Here is an 18,505-nt window from a genome sequence, read left to right on the forward strand (position 1 = left end):
AAACAAAAAAAAAAACCAAACATTTACCTATTTAAAAATACTAATTAAGTTAAACAAACTGACCATTAATCATGGCTTACAACAAATGTTTGATCAATATCATGGTATTTTTCTGTTGTCATAAATATAACAGTGAAATGGGGACAAAAATATATCACTATATTCATTCATACTCCAACTAAGGAATTTAAAAGCATATCATAACAATCTGTCAGCAAACACAAATAATAATCTTATTTATGCTTTTATTTAGATAACAGACTTCAAGATCATTGAGCGGGATTATTTGAACTTGCATTTTCAAATTTACTGTTTTACAAGAAAGGCAGAAAAAAATAGTAAATCAGTTTACTTATTGAACTATTATTCAGATGTCCAATTACAGTCAATAACAAGAAAAAAAATGTAAAAGCACATGAAAACAATAATGAAAGCTGTTATCAAGGCCAGAGGAGGACATACAAAATATTACTTTTTCAGGTAACTATGTGTGAATAAAGACTATTTATTGCCTAATAAATGACTATAACATTTTTAGTTCAGTTTTTGACAGATTCCTAAAATATTTGTGTTTTCTCTTTATTATGACAGGCACTCTAATAAATGTGTTATATGTATTCAGACACCTTGAACACTTCCTTCATTAATACAGTTTATTCAATATATATATATATATATATATATATATATATATATATATATATATATATATATATATATATATATATATATATATATATGGTAATAAAATATTAAAATATGACAAGATCTCAGAGTTAAACTGTGTCAGAAACAGACAGTATGAAATATATATATATATATATATATATATATATATATATATATATATATATATATATATATATTATATATTTTACTTTTTTAATATCCCAGGTGAAAAAAAAAGTACACTTCTATAATGTGCTTAAAGTGCTCTATTTTCGTGCACTAATTTTGTACTTAATATACTAAAAATTCTTCTTTAGTACTTCTTAAGATCATCTTAAGAACATCTAAGTGTACTCAACTGTGCTATTTTGAGACACCATGAAATATGAACTAAAATGTGCTTTTAATATACTATCTCTGTTACATATTTCTTGTCTCCCGGACTCCATTTCCCAGTATCCTCCTGTTCTCCACACCTGCACTCACTTCCCTCGTCATCTCCCCATCATCACAGATCATCAGCACCTGGACTTCCTTGTTAGCACTCCCTTTATATATGGACTCACTCCCTTCACTCCTTGTCTGTTCTTATATGTTATACATTGTGTTTGATGTTGTCTCTCTCCGTGATATCAATAAAAAGCCTCGTCTCTAACAACACCAGACCGTAACAATCTCTGTATTTAAAATATATTTAGTTATCACTTGTAGTACACTATGGGTTCAAATGTACTATAACTAGTATCTAAATACATTTTTTAAATACAGAGATAGTATATTAAAAGCGCACTTTAGTTCATATTTCATACCGTCTCAAAATAGCACAATTGGGTACACTTAGATGTTCTTAAGATGATCTTAAGAAGTACTAAAGAAGAATTTTTAGTATATTAAGTACAAAATTAATGCACGAAAATAGAGCACTTTAAGTACATTATTTGTCACAGTGTACAGGGAGTGCAGAATTATTAGGCAAGTTGATTTTCTGATCATATTTTTTTTCCAAGCACATTTTACCAATTCCAATCCACATCAATCTTAATAACTACTATTAATATTGTTTTTAATCATTTATAAGTGATATATAATTGTTCATGAAGGCTGGAAATGAAAAATGCCCTATATTCAGGTGTGCAGAATTATTAGGCAGGTTTTCTTTTACAGGCAAAATGAGCCAAAAAAGAGATTTAACTCAGACTGAAAAGTCAGAAATTATTAAATACTCATGAGAAGGATGCAATACTAATGTAATACTAGAAATTGCAAAGTTAAAGCATGACTAATGGACAGAAAAATGCTCATTGGGTCAGCGGGGTCATACAAAAACAGGTGGAAAAGAAAAGACACGTGTTAACTGCAAAAGAATTAAGAATTAAGGTGAAGAATAAAGTGTGAAACAATCAGGAACCCTTTAGTCTCCAGCGCCACCATTTCCCAGTACTGAAACCTACCTGGAGTCTTCAGAAGTGTGAGGTGTCAGGATCTCAGAGACTTAGGTTAGGTGAAGAATCCTAAAAAATGACCTGCTCTTAATAAGAATCACAAGCTGAAGTGTTATAAAATACATGAAGACTGGGTTTTTATAGGCCTTATAGACAGACAGCTTGAGAGTGACTCCTGAAGGACCAGCACCACATCCTCTTGTACCACTGTTTGAAGAATTTATCTTCCAGAATCTGGCAGTAAGGTGTGGGAGTTCACTTTTAGTCCATCTCTTATCCTGAAATGTCCGTCTTGCAGAGATGGACTAAAACTGATCTTCCAAAACTTACTGCCAGATTCTGGAAGATGAATTCTTCAAACAGTGGTACAAGAGATTGTGGTGCTGGTCCTTCAGGAGTCACTCTCAAGCTGTCTGTCTATAAGGCCTATAAAAACCCAGTCTTCATGTATTTTATAACACTTCAGCTTGTGATTCTTATTAAGAGTGGATCATTTTTTAGGATTCTTTACCTTCGTAAAGTCTCTGAGATCCTGACACCTTGCACTTCTGGAGACTCCAGGTAGATTACAGTTCTGGAAAATGGTGGCACTGGAGACTAAAGGGTTCCTGATTGTTTCACACTTAATTCTTCACCTTAATTCTTAATTATTTTGCAGTTAACACGTGTCTTTTCTTTTCCACCTGTTTTTGTTTGACCCCGCTGACCCAATGAGCATTTTGCTGTCCCTTGGTCATGCTTTAACTTTGCAATTTCTAGTATTGCATTAGTATTGCGTCCTTCTCATAAGTATATAATAACTTTTGACTTTTCAGTCTGAGTTAAATCTCTTTTTTGGCTCATTTTGCCTGTAAAAGAAAACCTGCCTAATAATTCTGCACACCTGAATATAGGGCATTTTTCATTTCCAGCCTTCATGAACAATTATATATCACTTATAAATGATTAAAAACAATATTAATAGTAGTTATTAAGATTGATGTGGATTGGAATTGGTAAAATGTGCTTGGAAAAAAAATATGATCAGAAAATCAACTTGCCTAATAATTCTGCACTCCCTGTATATTTTAAGGCAAATTTGAAAATCTACTTTAGAACTATTTATATTGTGAAAAGTGACAAACAAACACAACTGATGTGAAAATTAGAAAAGGAGTAAACTAAAAATGAGAGTTTAGATGCTGAAAAAATGATAATGATTTTTAAAATATGTCTTGTAATATCACATCTTCAGTTGTTGAAGAACATCTCTACCTTCCTGAGTATCTGATTAATCAGAGTTTGATGGATATTTCTGGACGCTCTTCTTCTGTTGGAGACTTCTGGATCTGATGTCATAAACCAGAACAGCCACAGTAGCCACGCCCACCAGAGCAGAGAGAGCCAATCGGATCACAGCTTCAGTAAAGCCACAACAGTGGATACGGTCTTCTGAGAAAAGAAATGAGCAACATAAATATATCATTATTGTTCATTTAGTTTTTGGAATTATACATATATACAATCATATATAATTATACATATATCATCAGTGAAGTACCTGCAGCACATGTGTGACAGAGCTGAGTGTTGTTGAGGTGTTGAGTCTGGTTTCTGATGGGATTGTTCAGCACACAGCTGTAGGAATCATCCACACACTCCAGATGGAGAAGAAGATCAGACCGGCTGCTGAGGTCAGACACTCTGATGCTGGAGAATACACTGTTTCCTTTGAACCAGGAGAGAGTCACATGACTCACATTCACAGCTGAACACACCAATGAACATGATGATGATGAAGATGAAGAGTTTAGTGAAGAGTTACTGCTGATGACAGGAACAGGCAGACGAGCTGAAAACATGACAGAATGAATCAGTAGAAATTACTGTGATCGTTTCCAGTTTATTCATATTAAAAGGTTGAATTAAACAAGCACATAAATAAATATTATACAAGTAAATTATAAGAACTGATAAAATGCACAAATGATCAGCATCATCACAGAATTCTCCATCATTTTATAATAACATTATCTGTTTGTTTGTTTGTTTGTTTGTTTGTTTTATTTATAGGGCACAATTAAAACAACACCAGGTTGATCAATGTGCTGTACAATAATAACTAGTAAAAAGGAGACCAACAGCACAAGAAGAAAAAGGAGAAATAAATAAATAAAACAAACATCATAGGCAAGAAACCCACTTTGTTCCCGCCAACTCTAATAAATACAATTTCAGTTCTCTTTTAAAAGAACCCATTGTAGGTAAAAGTCTAAGACATAAAGGCAAGCTATTCCAGCACTTCGGAGCCACCACTGAAAATGCCTGGTCACCACTCATGTTTAATCTAGTCCTAGGGACATCTAGAATCATCTGGTTTGATGACCTTAGGTTCCTTTGAGGTTTATGTAAATGCAAAAGGTCAATTAAATAAGAGGGAGCCAAATTGTGTAGGACTTTATGAACTAAAATAAGTAATTTAAAATCAACCCTGTAGTGAATTGGAAGCCAATGTAAAGTAGCTAAAATGGGTGTTATATGCTGGTGTTTACGAACACCCTTTAGCAACCTAGCAGCAGCATTTTGCACCAACTGCAGACGAGTTAACAGTGATTGGCTCACACCTGCATACAAAGAATTACAGTAATCCAATCTTACAAAAATAAAAAATGTGGTGAATTTAGTCAACGGATGTAACAGGATAGTAACTCTCTCCTCACCATAGACAGTGAGATTGATGGTGTTGATCGTGTCTCTTTCACTGCTGGAGACTGTATAAAGTCCAGAGTCTGTGGTTCTGCTGTTGATGATGGTCAGAGATCCAGTCTGATGATCCAGTTTCAGTCTGTCTCTGAATCTCCCTTCAGCATTATCACCAAAAAACTTGATCTCTTTGTTTTTCTTCACTTTAGCTATGAGAATGTCCCCAAACTTCCAGTTGATCTCTTCATCTCTGTGTATTTGAGTGAAACTAGAGTTCAGAGAGACTGATTCTCCCTCAGTCACTGACTCTGACTTCACTGCATCAGCAACAAACACACCTGAACACAAACACACACACCACATTTGGAGTTTTGTTCATTTGAATAAATAAATAAAATAAAATAAATAAAAATAAATACTACTAATAATAAACAAATTAATCTGCAGAACCGCTCTTCACTAATTTCAATGTATAATTCAATAATGTGTAACATTTTAAACCTTTGATGTCAATGGATGAGAAAAATGACTAAATAACATCATGAACAAAGATAATTGAGTTCAAAGACAAAACGTGAAAATGACTGAATTATAACATGATGGATTGTATGTGGACAAATGATAATAGCCTTTATACAGAAATTAAGCCATAAAATACTTACCATTCAGACTCCATAAACACAAACAGAGGAATATAAACATGTCCATGTGATTTATATGTTTTGTCATTTCGGTGAACGGTTTCAAATTACAACAGTTCCTAATTTCCCAAGTTCATAAATGCTACATTTAAACACAACAAAAAGCCATAAATGTCATGATAAAGGCTGAAGATCTGGAGATAGAAGAGCTGAAGGGACAGTCAGTGCTGCAGGTCTGTTGTGAAGTGGAGGAGTGAATCATCTGCTTCTGTGTGAAACCACTTGATGATGTCACAGCTTAATCCTCATTGGTCTAAACAAGTTCTGTTCTCTTCTAAAACGTCAGAATAAGCTGTGATATCATGTTTTTATGTTTATGTGTGAATTTCCAAACAGTCTTTCAAAATTATAATATACGTGTGTTCATTTAGCCTTAATTTCATCGCAAGTTTCGCCTTTGATTTCATCGCAACCTGTTACTACGCTAACTACAAAATAAAAGTCCTCATAACTAAGGAAAATGAATGAAACAATACTTAAAATGAGTGTGGATGCATGACGATTTTCTTAATTATAAACGGAACCTAGTATTAATGATAGGAATGTATCAATAGATGTTACTTTTTTATTTTATTTACTTTTATTTACGCCCACAAAAGTAAACATGACGAAAAATATAAAATCATTCATTTGTTATCATTCCAAAGATAACTCTGATTATTAATACTTAAAGATTGTTGCATCAAATTGGTAAAATACTGTGATTTATTGATTTATTTATTTTTACCATGTGTTTCTCATTTTCAATTTCTTTATTTCTGTAAACTAGTCTACACCTTCCTATTGCATATTTTGTATTGTAGGCTGTTGTCCAAGAACTCAAAACAGAGTTTGAGCAAGAGAAAAAGAGAGAATTATCTGGTCTAATCAAACAGCAGATGGCAGTAATGCTCTATTCTGGTTTGGGATCCGCTGCACAGAAAGAAAAAGAAAGAGAACCGTTAGTCTCCGCCATTACAGGTTTCTGCGCTTCTCTAGTCTTTCAGATCTGGAAACGTTAAAATTCTTCTTTTTAGTAGCATATAAACTATAATGAAAATGTATTAATCAGCTCCAGTCGGTATTAAGATCTCTCTGTAGGTGTTTAGTGGGGTTTGTTCACACTCATCGCTGTCGGTCGGGAGGGTGTGGTTCAGAAACAACACTGAGCATTAATGATATTCATCGAAATCAGATTTTGCTGGAATCTTCGACAGTATGAAGAACGCTTTCAAGTTCTTTCAGATGTGTCTACTAATGTGCGGTAAGTTCATGATTTCTGTTTATTTTTAACACTTTCGGTTTCACTCTGACACCGGAAACAGTAAAGGCCTGGGTGGACAACATGATCCTGGAAAACAAGAGTCCTGCAGAGTTTTGCTTCAAATTAAATCTGAACAAGCTAAACTAGGTTTTACCCAGCAAACATGCTTCTTTGGGGCCCGTGTGGGGCCATTGCGGGCAGCCCACTGTGGGCCCAGATAGCGGCGTGAAATGCGGGGCACGTGTGGGTCCCGCACTATGGGACCCAGGTGGGGCCCCAGTGGGACAGCTCAAAGTGTGGGCTGGCCCACACTAAGCAGAGTGGGCCCCTGTTGGGGCCATTTGTGGGCCCACAGCAAGCCCACACTGTGGGCAAAGTGTGGGTACACTGGGAAAAGAGTGGGCATACTGTGAACAATGCACAGATGTGTAAGAACATACCTTTGGCTTTAAAGCTGCTGTCCGCAAGTTTTCCTCTTTGTCGCCATCTCTGTTTGAAACATGCGATTGCAGTCATATGCAGAACAGTTATCTGTACGTGCGTTGTGCGTCGGCGCAGCTCCTCAGTGGATGAATCTAATGCTTGCTGTCAGTCACCGCACCGGTGTGAATACTGAACTTCAGAATTTTTACAAGGATGAAGTTTATTCAACAAGGATTCATTAAATTTTTAAAGATTTTTGACAGCCAGAGGTTCAAACTAAGTTTACATGCCCAACAACAGCTCCTCGTGTGAAAAAGAAACAAACGACCAAATAACGCGCGTCGAACTCGCCGATCAGGGGTTCATGCACGGTGATCCACCGCACGCGAGAGAGAACACTAGCTAACCGGAGAAAACAGTTCCGTCGTTTAAACTTTAACAAACGATTTTCATTGCTCATAAACAGTCTCTCGGGGGGAAACGATAAAAAGGCAAATGTTTGGAAAAAAATGTCTGTAGAACTTGCCAAAACAAATGTTCCAACTTCTCATCAACAGCTCCTTGAATTCACACACACCACGACAAAATGGCGTCATTACCTGCCGTAAACCAATGTGTAAGAGGCGTGGTCAGGAGAAAAACTTAATAATTTAAGTGCATTTAACTTAAATTTATTAACACATTCAAATTACATCCACAATTTAGTAGAATATACTTATATTTTATAAGTAATGCAATCAAACTTAAATATTTTAAGTATATTGTAATTATATAGTTTAAGTAAATATAAAATCCGGGCTAAGAGTGTGAATCGAGACAAGATAATTAGATAGTTTTGAACACTGGCTGGTTATGTACTTGTTCAAAAGTTGATTTTGGATAATTTTTAACCAAAAAAAGTTGCGGACTGCAGCTTTAATAAACAACAAGATTAGTTTGGTTCTACTTTGCATTTGCCACAACACACACAAAATAAGTTCACTTGTTGAAAGAATAAATTAGAAGTCATATGTTTCAAATAATTTCATTTATTCACATTCATGTAAAAATAAATAAATAAAAAAATAATAAAAATAAATATATACACACACAATACATTACCATTCAAAAGTTCAGTAATATTTTTAAAATGCTTTTGAAAGAAGTTCTTTCTGCTCATCAAGGCTGCATTTATTTGATAAAAAAAAAAAAAAAAAACATTAAAAGAGTAATATTCTGAAATAATTAAAATAAATAAATATATTCTGAAATAAACTTAAAATAACTGCAGGGCTCGACATTAATGCTTGTCCAGGACAAGTGGATTTTTTGAAGTGGCAAGTGAAAGAGAGTTGTACTTGCCCGACTGGACAAGCAGCCTGATAAAAACGCCAATAACAAAAAATAACTAGGGAATCACCAAAAACATGAGAATTGTTCTGGATTCATTTAGTGTAAATGGTGACTGATAGTAAAAAATAATATAATATATAATGTACTGACGGTGACAAGGTTGCGCTGTTGAGACTCGCACAGCCTCTCGAGGAAAAATCGCAACAAATGTGCCCAGCTCACTCAAAGAAACACAGTTTTAGGGTTAGTTCACCCCAAAATTAAAATTCTGTCATTAATTAATCACCCTCATGTTGTCCAAACCCGTAAGACCTTTGTTTATCTTCGGAACACAAGTTAAGATATTTTTGATAAAATCCAATGGCTTGGGAGACCTGCACTGAGAGCAAGTTAACTTAGACTTTCAAATGCCCAGAAAGGTAACTGTTACTAAAAACATATTTAAAACAGTTCATGTGACTACAATGGTTCAACCTTAATGTTATGAAGTGACAAGAATACTTTTTGTGCACCAAAAAGACTAAATAACAAGCATGTATCATACGATCTCAAACTGCCATAGTCATGTGATTTCAGTAAACAAGGCTTCATTGCATCATAAGTGTTTCAAGATTTCAATGGTACAAGTGACTTTGGCAGTTTGATACACGCTCTGTCTGAACGACTGATTCGAAACAAAAGATTCATAAAGCTTCGAAGCTTCATGAAGCAGTGTTTAGTTCAGTAATGAGTGCTAGATATTGTTGTATAAAGTCATTATATTGTTTTTTTGGCGCACAAGTATTCTCTTCGCTTCATAACATTAAGGTTGAACCATTGTAATCACATGAACTGTTTTAAACATGTTTTTAGTAACAGTTACCTTTCTGGGCATTTGAAGGTCTAAATTAACTTATCAATGCAGGCCTCACGAGCCATTGGATTTTATCAAAAATATCTTGTGTTCTGAAGATGAACAAAGGTCTTACGTGTGTGGAACGACATGAGGGTGAGTAATTAATGACAGAATTTTCATTTTTGGGTGAACTAACATGACCAAGAGTGCTGAATTACCATCACAATTGAAAATGTGACACTGATTTTATTTCATTGTTTGAATTAATGACTAAATGACTCACTCATTAAGACAGTTACCTGCCGCCACCTACTGGCAGTTTAGTTTCATGTTTAAAAGTATCATTCTTTCCGACATTTTTTTATTATCTAATCTCACAACATTTTTAAATGCAGTTGTAATTTTTCAGTGTAAATTATTTAATTTGACTGGTAACAGTGTCTTATTACACTAATTTAATTTATTGATCAAATTTAAGAATTTAAAATGAAAGATGAAGCATTTATTTAATAATGGGGAAAATACCCTTTATAAAGGTAAAAATATCATAAATATGCAGATTTATACAGCCGGCCTTAACACTGATGCTGCAGAATAAATTATATTTACAACAGAGTTTGTGAATGACCGATTTACTCGTCACAGGAAAAGGCATAATGTCGAGCCCTGAACTGTTTTAATATATTTTACAAAGTCAAATTTTCCTGTGATATTAAAACTTAATTTTCAGCAGCCTGCATCTAGTTGTCAGTGTCACATGATCATTCAGAAATCATTCATTTGTGGATGGAGATGAGTGATTTCTGCTCAAGAAACATTTCTTATAATCAGTGTTGAAAATAGTTGTGTATATTTTTGTGTAAATCGAGAAACATTTTTTTTTTTTTTTTCAGGATTCTTTGAACAGAACTTTCAAAAGAGCAGCATTTATTTGAAATAGATTTTTTCATGTAACCATGTAAAAGTCTTTACTGTCACTTTTGATCAATTTCATGCATCCTTGCTGAATACATTTTTTTTCTTTTCAAAACAATAAAAAAAACTTACGTTTATAAAAAAAGAAAAATCACCAATTATAACCACATCACAGATGATTGAATCCTCTAATAAAATAAATCAATCAATCCCCTCAGGTACCAGTCGATCTTTGCCTGATCTCCAGTCTTCTGGTTCTTCTGCTCCTTTCACCATCCCGGTCTGGAGCCATGATTTAACAGGAGTTTCCACTTCGGAAGCTGTGGCCTGGCCGCTTTTTGTGTGCTTTTTTATCTAAAGTGAGAAAAAAACAACAATTGAAACATTAATTTAAAAACAAAAAACAAAACACGAGTTTTGTATACATTACATTTGTGTTTTCCCAAGGATTAGGACATTTCCAACCCCAGGACTGGAGAATCCTGAGAATAATTTGAGTTCCTGAAAAATAGTTCCAGGTGTTGTTTATTAATGTTAAAAACCATTTTAGACTGTTGTTGAGAGAGAAAGATATAGAGAGTGAACAAATTGAGGGCATGATGAACTGAGAGCATGAGAACAATTTACTAAAACTGTCAACACGATGTAAAGAAAAAAATTGTTTGCTACTCACCCTCGTGTCATTCCAAACCTGCATGATTTCTTCTGTGGAAGATGATATTTTGAAAACTGACCATGTTTTTGTCAATACAATAAAAAGTCAATGGGATCCAATGCAGTTTACATTGTATGGACAAAACAGATAAAACATTCTTCAAAATATCTTCTTTTGCATTCCACAGAAAAAAGTAAGTAATACAAGTTTGGAACAACATGAAGAACTACACCTTTAATGTAAAAAATCATTGATGACTTTAACTTTCAGCATGAATATGTAATTTTTATTAAAATACATGCAAATACTGAGAATGTGTCTGACAGTCAGAAATGTACTTACACAGCAAAAGATGCAGTGACCTGTGCCTGAGTGGCTCTCCTTAGGTTTATTTAGCTGTGGTTAACAAAATCACAAAGCAGAAAAAGAGAGAAAGAAATATTGAATAAATCTATACAAATTAAAATGTACTGTATTCATTTTTCATCAGTGATTATTGACTAATCAACATGTCAGGAGTTCTCAGCTCTGGTCCTCGAAGTGCACTGTCTTGCACAGTTTATGTCCACACCTGATCAATCTCACCACATGTGACTTTCTAGTCAGTAAACCAAAAGAGCTTGATTGGCTTGTTCAGGTGTGTTGGACCAGGGTTGGTGCTAAAGTCTGCAGGACAGTGATCCTCGAGGCCCATTGCTGATATCCTCTGCAATATGTTCTGAACATGACAATTCAGAGATCCAGAATGACTGCTAGATCGATCACTTACGACAGTGGTGTCCAGTCCTGGTCATGGAGGACCAACGTCCTGCAGAGTGTAGCTCAAACCGTCCTGTAGTTCCTGGTCATCCTGAAGACCTGTAGTCAGGAATCAGGACTAGATGGCAAAGAATATTGAAAAGAGAGAGGACAAACAACATTTCAGTGGTATGAAGCCAGTTTAAATCTTTTATTCATGAATATGTACAATGACATCTGAGAATGTGACACATGGCACCACTGTACTGTCAGATACAGTGATACCCAAAAGATTAACAGATAACAAGCAAAATGTTTATGAAAGTACAGTTATATGGTGCAATCAACAATACAAGAACTGAGAATGTGTCAGACAGTGAGTCGAATACTTACAGAGCAGAACCAATGATCTGATTACACACAATGAAAAGGAGAAAAAGAAACAAGAATTAATATTTCAGTTAAATATTGCTCTGTATGGATGAACGTGCTGATGAAATGTAGCCTATACATTTAAGAGAAATTATACATTAATATTTAATGTGAATATAACGGAAGTAAAACATTTAGGCCATGAAATTATATCTTTTCATAATTAATTAATTACAGATGGTTGTTTTCATGTGGGATACACAGGCCAATGACTTCTCTCTCTCTCTCTCTCTCTCTCCCCGTGCACGCGCCAGCTTGCGCGTGAGACAAAGCGTTCAATTTGTTATTTTTAGGTCACGTTAACATGATAGCAATATAAAAATACAAAGCACATCTATATAAATATGGTTTGAACTGTAAGCGCACAGTGTTTATCGATGTATGAACGGTTATAAAATCATATGTAACAAGATTTAATGTAGGCCTCGTTTACGTCGCTATTTTAACTATAAAACGGACATGACTGACTGACTCATTATGCCTAGCTCGGTCGTAGTTCGTTAAAATAGCAACAGGAGAACAATAATAAATCAAATTACCACCAAAATGGATGTAAAACAATTCAAGGCACTGAATTTATGCAGTTTTAAAGTAGGCCTACATATATATATATATATATATAAAGTAACCGTTAGTCATTTAAACGGCAGCATACATTACAATCCGATTAAAACACTAAAAATTGGTGTAATTTAATTTTAGTCAATAAATTCATTAGCATTTTCATCTGTTACACTAATTTTAACTGAAAACTCAGAAATTACCATTTAAAAAAGCTTATAATTTAAAAAGCTTACCTGTTTGAAGCAGAACTGGGCAGTGCAGTCCAATCCGGAATGACAGCTCATTAGCGATACAGTTCCAGCAGTCTCATTGGTTAGAATTAATCATGTGATGACGCCATCTTCCGTATTACTAATAAGGCTCTGCTAATAATTTTTATATATATATATATATATATATATAATATATATATATATATATATATATATATATATATATATATATATATATATATATATATATATATATATAAAGCCATTTTTGTCTTTTTCTTTTAATAACTCGAGTTCAAAATAAAAAGACTACTACTAGGCTACTACTACTACTACACACACACACACACATATATATATATATATATATATATATATATATATATATATATATATATATATATATACATATATATATATATATATATATATATACATATATACATGTGTACACACACATAACTGATGAAGACCAATAATATTATTTAATAAATACGGTAACACTTTCTATGAAGTCTATGCTTATAATGAATTTTAGCTCCATTTATACTTATGACAATACTATTTATGTTAAGTATTCTATAAATATATTTTAAAAACTCATTAAGACATATACTGCATTAAATGAACAGTTATAGTTACATTTATATTATTTTTATCATTACTTATAAGTCATGCATTTGCTTTTTCAGTGCGCATGCTCATAATCCATTACACTGATTTATAAGTATTAATTAATCAGTCAATTCAATGAATTTATAAAGATGCAACCTGCATCGCTATAATGTTATTATATAACAATGACATTTTAGTAATTCAGATTTATTTCTGTCAAATAAGTGAATATATTGTTATTAATACCTGTGTTGTGTTTTTATAAATACTTAATGTGAATGATAATAGTTACTAACCTCTATAAATGCATTGTTGATGGCTTTAAGTAAAGTCAAAACATAGGATGCAATTTTCCTAAAGAAAATGTTAAGTAATTATGAGGATGAGCACATTATACATTTTAAGTTGTTTTGCAAATGTACCTAATGAACAATAATTCCAATATAAAAAAAAAAGAAAAAGAAAGAAATCATTATAAACAGTTCTTTTTAATATTACATACTAGCAGAACACTGCAACAAGATTTTTAAAGGAACAGGGGAACAGCTGCTAAGCAAACAGGCAAAGACATCTTGACTGTGTGCAGTTTTAGTTAAGTATGGTGTGGGCTGTTGAATGTAATGACATATATGACATTTTACTGAATCGTTAAAAAATAGTTTGATTAACCCTGATTTAACAATGATTTAACTGTGCTGTTAACATGGTGGGCTGCCCACAGTAAACTCTCATGTTGGCCCTACAGTGAAAAACTTCTGTGGGCCCTGCATGAGTTAACCCATCGGGGGGCCCTGTGGGTTTTCTGTGGGCAAACTCACAGTAAACCCTCATGGGGGCCCAAACGGGCAAAACTGCTATGGGCCCCGCAAAGGCTAACCCACTGGGGGCCCGTGTGGGTTTTCTGTGGGCAAGCCCACTGTGGGTTTGCCCACAGAAAGCCCACATGGGGCCCCAAAGGGTTTGCCCTTGCCCACACTGTCCCACAGAAAACCCACACTTACCCGCAGTGGGCCCACACTGGCATGTTTGCTGGGTAATGGTTACTGGGGAGTTACAGACAGGGGAGTTTTTATATTAGTGATAGCTCTGCAGGACTTCGACTCTCCAGGACCGACATTTGCCACCCCTTTTTTAACTTGTCCTTCACTATTTGTAGTGTCTCCTGCACTTTTATTAAATACACGTAGGTGCTCTATTGTTGAATGGAAGCTGTGTACGAATAAATTAAATAAACAAACCGCGACACGACCGAATAGGGCACATTAACGATTAAGGGACAGGGGCACGAGTTTGCCCCTGTCCCTTTATGAGTTTACACTCTGATCATTTTTGGGTAACAGCCCCTAGATGGCGCTCCGGTAGCGCGGCTGCCATTATGGGGTGAAAATACTAACTGGACCATAGAATCCTTCACATGTTACGCACCCAAAATTTCAGTGGAGTAATAGTAAGACATTTCCTGAAGAAAATGTGAATGGTGCTTGCAGTGCCAAAACTCGTCACTCGGTTGCTACGGTGTTTCCAGGCAATTGCTAAGGTGTTCTGGGTGGTTGCTAGGCTGTTGCTATGGTAACCTGGGTGGTTGCTATGGTGTCACTACACTGTATGCAGAATTATTAGGCAAGTTGATTTTCTGATCATATTTTTTTTCCCAAGCACATTTACCAATTCTAAACCACATCAATCTTAATAACTACTATTCATTTTGTAATCATTTATAAGTGATATATAATTGTTCATGAAGGCTGGAAATGAAAAATACGTCATATTCAGGTGTGCAGAATTATTAGGCAGGTTTTCTTTTACAGATAAAATGAGCCAAAAAAGAGATTTAACTCAGACTGAAAAGTCAAAAATTATTAAATATTCATGAGAAGGACGCAATACTAATGCAATACTAGAAATTGCAAAGTTAAAGCATGACCATTGGACAGTGAAATGCTCATTGGGTCAGCGGGGTCATACAAAAACAGCTGGAGAAGAAAAGACACGTTAACTGCAAAATAATTAAGAATTAAGGTGAAGAATTAAGTGTGAAACAATCAGGAACCCTTTAGTCTCCAGCGCCACCATTTCCCAGTACTGAAAACTACCTGGAGTCTTCAGAAGTGTGAGGTGTCAGGATCTCAGAGACTTAGGTTAGGTGAAGAATCCTAAAAAATGACCCGCTCTTAATAAGAATCACAAGCTGAAGTGTTCACAGCTCTTGCGCCCCAGGGGTACAACTTGCACCCCATTTTGGGGTATGGTCTGACAGAAACGTGGTAACCCACATGTTTCTGCGAAATACTCAAAGGAGCTATGACTCGTCAAAGTTTGTCGCATTGTTAAGTCTATGGGATTTGACACCTCATTCGTGGGTCTGTGACAAAAGCTGCGGGAGGAGTAGTGCGTCAAACTTTTGTGTGGAATTATAATAATAACTAGAAGAAAATGTGAATGGTGCTTGCATGAGCAGCAGTGTTTTATGAGATTAATCTCTGAAAAACTGTTTGTGTTTGTTCTGCAGGAGTGTTTGGTGCTGGAACAGATGAAGTGAAGACCGTGATGGAGGGAGATTCAGTCACTCTAAACCCTGATCTTACTCAAATACAGGGAATTAATCAGATGATGTGGAGGTTTGGAGATTCACGTTCAGTCATTGCTCAAATCGAGGAAAATGACATTTCACTGTCTCCCAGTCTCCCTGAGATGTTCAAAGACCGAATGAAGCTGGATCAGACTGGATCTCTGACAATCACAAACATGAGAACTAAACACTCTGGACTTTATAAACTAGAGATCAACCACAAAACTGGGACCTTATATTTGAATTTCAGAGTTACTGTCAGTGGTGAGGACACTTTTATTTATGAATAATTAGATGTTTGGCAGTTTATTGTTGTTTTTATTAATTAAAATGAATTGAGATGAGATTTAAACTGAAGCCTGAAAATCTTAAAAAACAATCTTACAGAAAAGCTTTTGCCTATAGAAAGAGAGCTGACTCAATCAACACAAATATATTTAAGGAATATGTTTAAGGAAAATTATATACAGCAGCACTTCTGTGAATCTGTCTCATGCAGAGTCTCCAGCTGTTATTGATGCCGGTGGATCTGAAATGAAGATTGTATCAGAGACGGAGGGAGAATCTGTCACTCTTCAGACTGATACTGAAACACACGGAGATGAGCTGATAGTGTGGAGGTTTGGAGATGAAGGAAAACTCATAGCTAAACAAGATCTGGAGGCCAAGAGTCCACCATTATATGATCCTGATGAGAGATTCAGAGACAGACTGAAGCTGGATCATCAGACCGGATCTCTGACCATCACAAACACCAGATTATCAGACTCTGGAGTTTATAAAGTGAAGATCAGCAGCAGCAAACAGACTTTAAACAAGAGATTCACTGTTACTGTCAGCTGTGAGTAACTGACTATTAATGTAATGATTGTTTATCAGCTGTCTGTAAATGATTCATAACTTCTCACTAGGGCTGGACGATTAATCGAAAAGTAATCGAAACCGAAATTCAGAACCTCTAACCGACGTAATTTTCCCATGTCGGTTATTTCGGTTTTTTAATCCTGTTAATACTTCCCCCTTAAAAACATACTACCGCGTGCCCCGTCCAGTCAGTGGCATAAAAGCAAAACACGGAGGTGAACGCCGGCTCAACACATAGTCATGGCGCGCGAGCGGTGAGCCTTGTGTCTTCACTAAACTGTGTCAGTTGTATTTGTTTTATGGTTTGGACATTCAAGCGATTAGTTGATCGGATGTGTATTATTATATCGAGCTAACATGCTCGCGCAGCTGCATTGTTGCAGGAACACTCATACAAATAGTAGCTGCGCAAAACGTGAAGATCGCGCGCACGGAGATGAACGCAGAAACTTGTTGTCAGCGCTGTACTGTGATTTATCACTAAAGTAGCTTAGAAACTCAAAACTTATTATAGCATATATTTTTCTACTTTTGAAGGAACTATAACAACCCACAGCTTCACAATTAATATAGAGACGGTATGACTAATTCACACACGCAATCACACGTACTGGTAGGGGAGAGTGGGGTAAAGTGAGACACTTTTTACATTTGCTCCCCTCTAAGCGAGCTAAAATGATATATCAGTAAAATTTACACATTTCCCATTAATTCAGTATGTTTCCTAGCCATAGAAATTATCAGAATGTATTCAGGACGAAGGTCAGTGAAAATATGATTGTTTTTAAAAAAGTCATCTTGTGTCTCACTTTACCCCAGCTTAGGGGTAAACTGAGACAGACCAGAGAAATCAAGGGGGTAAACTGATCCACTTACTTTTTCCACTCTGAAACTACCATAACAACACATTTTGTAACAGTTAGAATCCTGACAGCTAGCTTGACAACCACACATTCCCAGGGCTCTCAAGTTTTGAACTGAGTTCAGAGTGAGATTTCGGCAGCGACGGGGGTTTGGGTGGGGACGGGGGTCTGATATGAAAAATGACACATTCGTACAAATAAAAAAATATTTATTGAATTCAGCATTTTTGTGTGTATGTGAGTGAGTGTGAGAGATAGATAATGGTAATATAATCATACACATTATATTGTTGTTTTTCCTCAACAATGTAATGTGAAACAATATAAACATGGTAACCATATTCCGACTCTAGTGTACCTTATATGTACGTTACGTTCAGCACAATAACTGGCGCGCTCTGCTTTACTAGTGTTTTTTCCCGCTCGCTGCTTGAGCCTATAATGCTTTTGTTCTTTAGGCCTATATTTTTTGTTTACACATATTGTTTAATTTTTTAAACTGAATGAAAACCTTAAGATAAAACACAAACTTGTTGTGTGTATTACCTAATCATAAGTTTGTTCAGAAATGGTGACGACAACTTGAATAAAAAATAAAAATAAAAAAACATCTCTCATTTTCTCAAAATAATCGTAATTAAAAGCTGCTGTCCGCGATTTTTGGCCCTCCAGCGGTTAATAAACAGAACTGCACGCGTCTTGCGGAGGAACATTCTAGCCGGAGCTACTTTTCTCCGTCTCATGGTATGTC

At 35.2% G+C, this 18,505-nt stretch overlaps 2 protein-coding genes across 4 annotated transcripts in view; one reads left to right on the plus strand and one right to left on the minus strand.

Annotated features, from left to right (window-relative positions):
- Positions 1–3,120: 3,120 nt before the first annotated feature.
- On the minus strand, positions 3,121–5,659 carry LOC137008304 (hepatic and glial cell adhesion molecule-like). The gene is made up of 4 exons (XM_067370276.1): positions 5,456–5,659; positions 4,811–5,131; positions 3,652–3,942; positions 3,121–3,542 (listed from the first exon to the last, which is right to left on the minus strand). The coding sequence occupies exons 1-4, from the start codon at positions 5,520–5,522 to the stop codon at positions 3,382–3,384; spliced, it is 840 nt and encodes a 279-aa protein (XP_067226377.1). The 5' UTR covers positions 5,523–5,659; the 3' UTR covers positions 3,121–3,381.
- A 748-nt stretch (positions 5,660–6,407) lies between these two features.
- LOC137017018 (uncharacterized) overlaps positions 6,408–18,505 on the plus strand; it is a 90,688-nt gene continuing 78,590 nt past the window's right edge. For all 3 annotated transcript variants that reach the window (XR_010894539.1, XM_067380906.1, XM_067380907.1), the window contains exons 1-3: positions 6,408–6,737; positions 15,968–16,291; positions 16,527–16,868. Coding sequence is in view for 2 of the 3 variants with exons in the window: in XM_067380906.1 (XP_067237007.1) it covers positions 6,692–6,737; positions 15,968–16,291; positions 16,527–16,868 (712 nt within the window). In the remaining variant the exon portion in view is untranslated. The remainder of the gene's footprint in view (positions 6,738–15,967; positions 16,292–16,526; positions 16,869–18,505) is intronic.

The sequence above is a fragment of the Chanodichthys erythropterus genome, chromosome 3 (genome assembly GCF_024489055.1).
Source record: "Chanodichthys erythropterus isolate Z2021 chromosome 3, ASM2448905v1, whole genome shotgun sequence".
NCBI lineage: Eukaryota > Metazoa > Chordata > Actinopteri > Cypriniformes > Xenocyprididae > Chanodichthys > Chanodichthys erythropterus.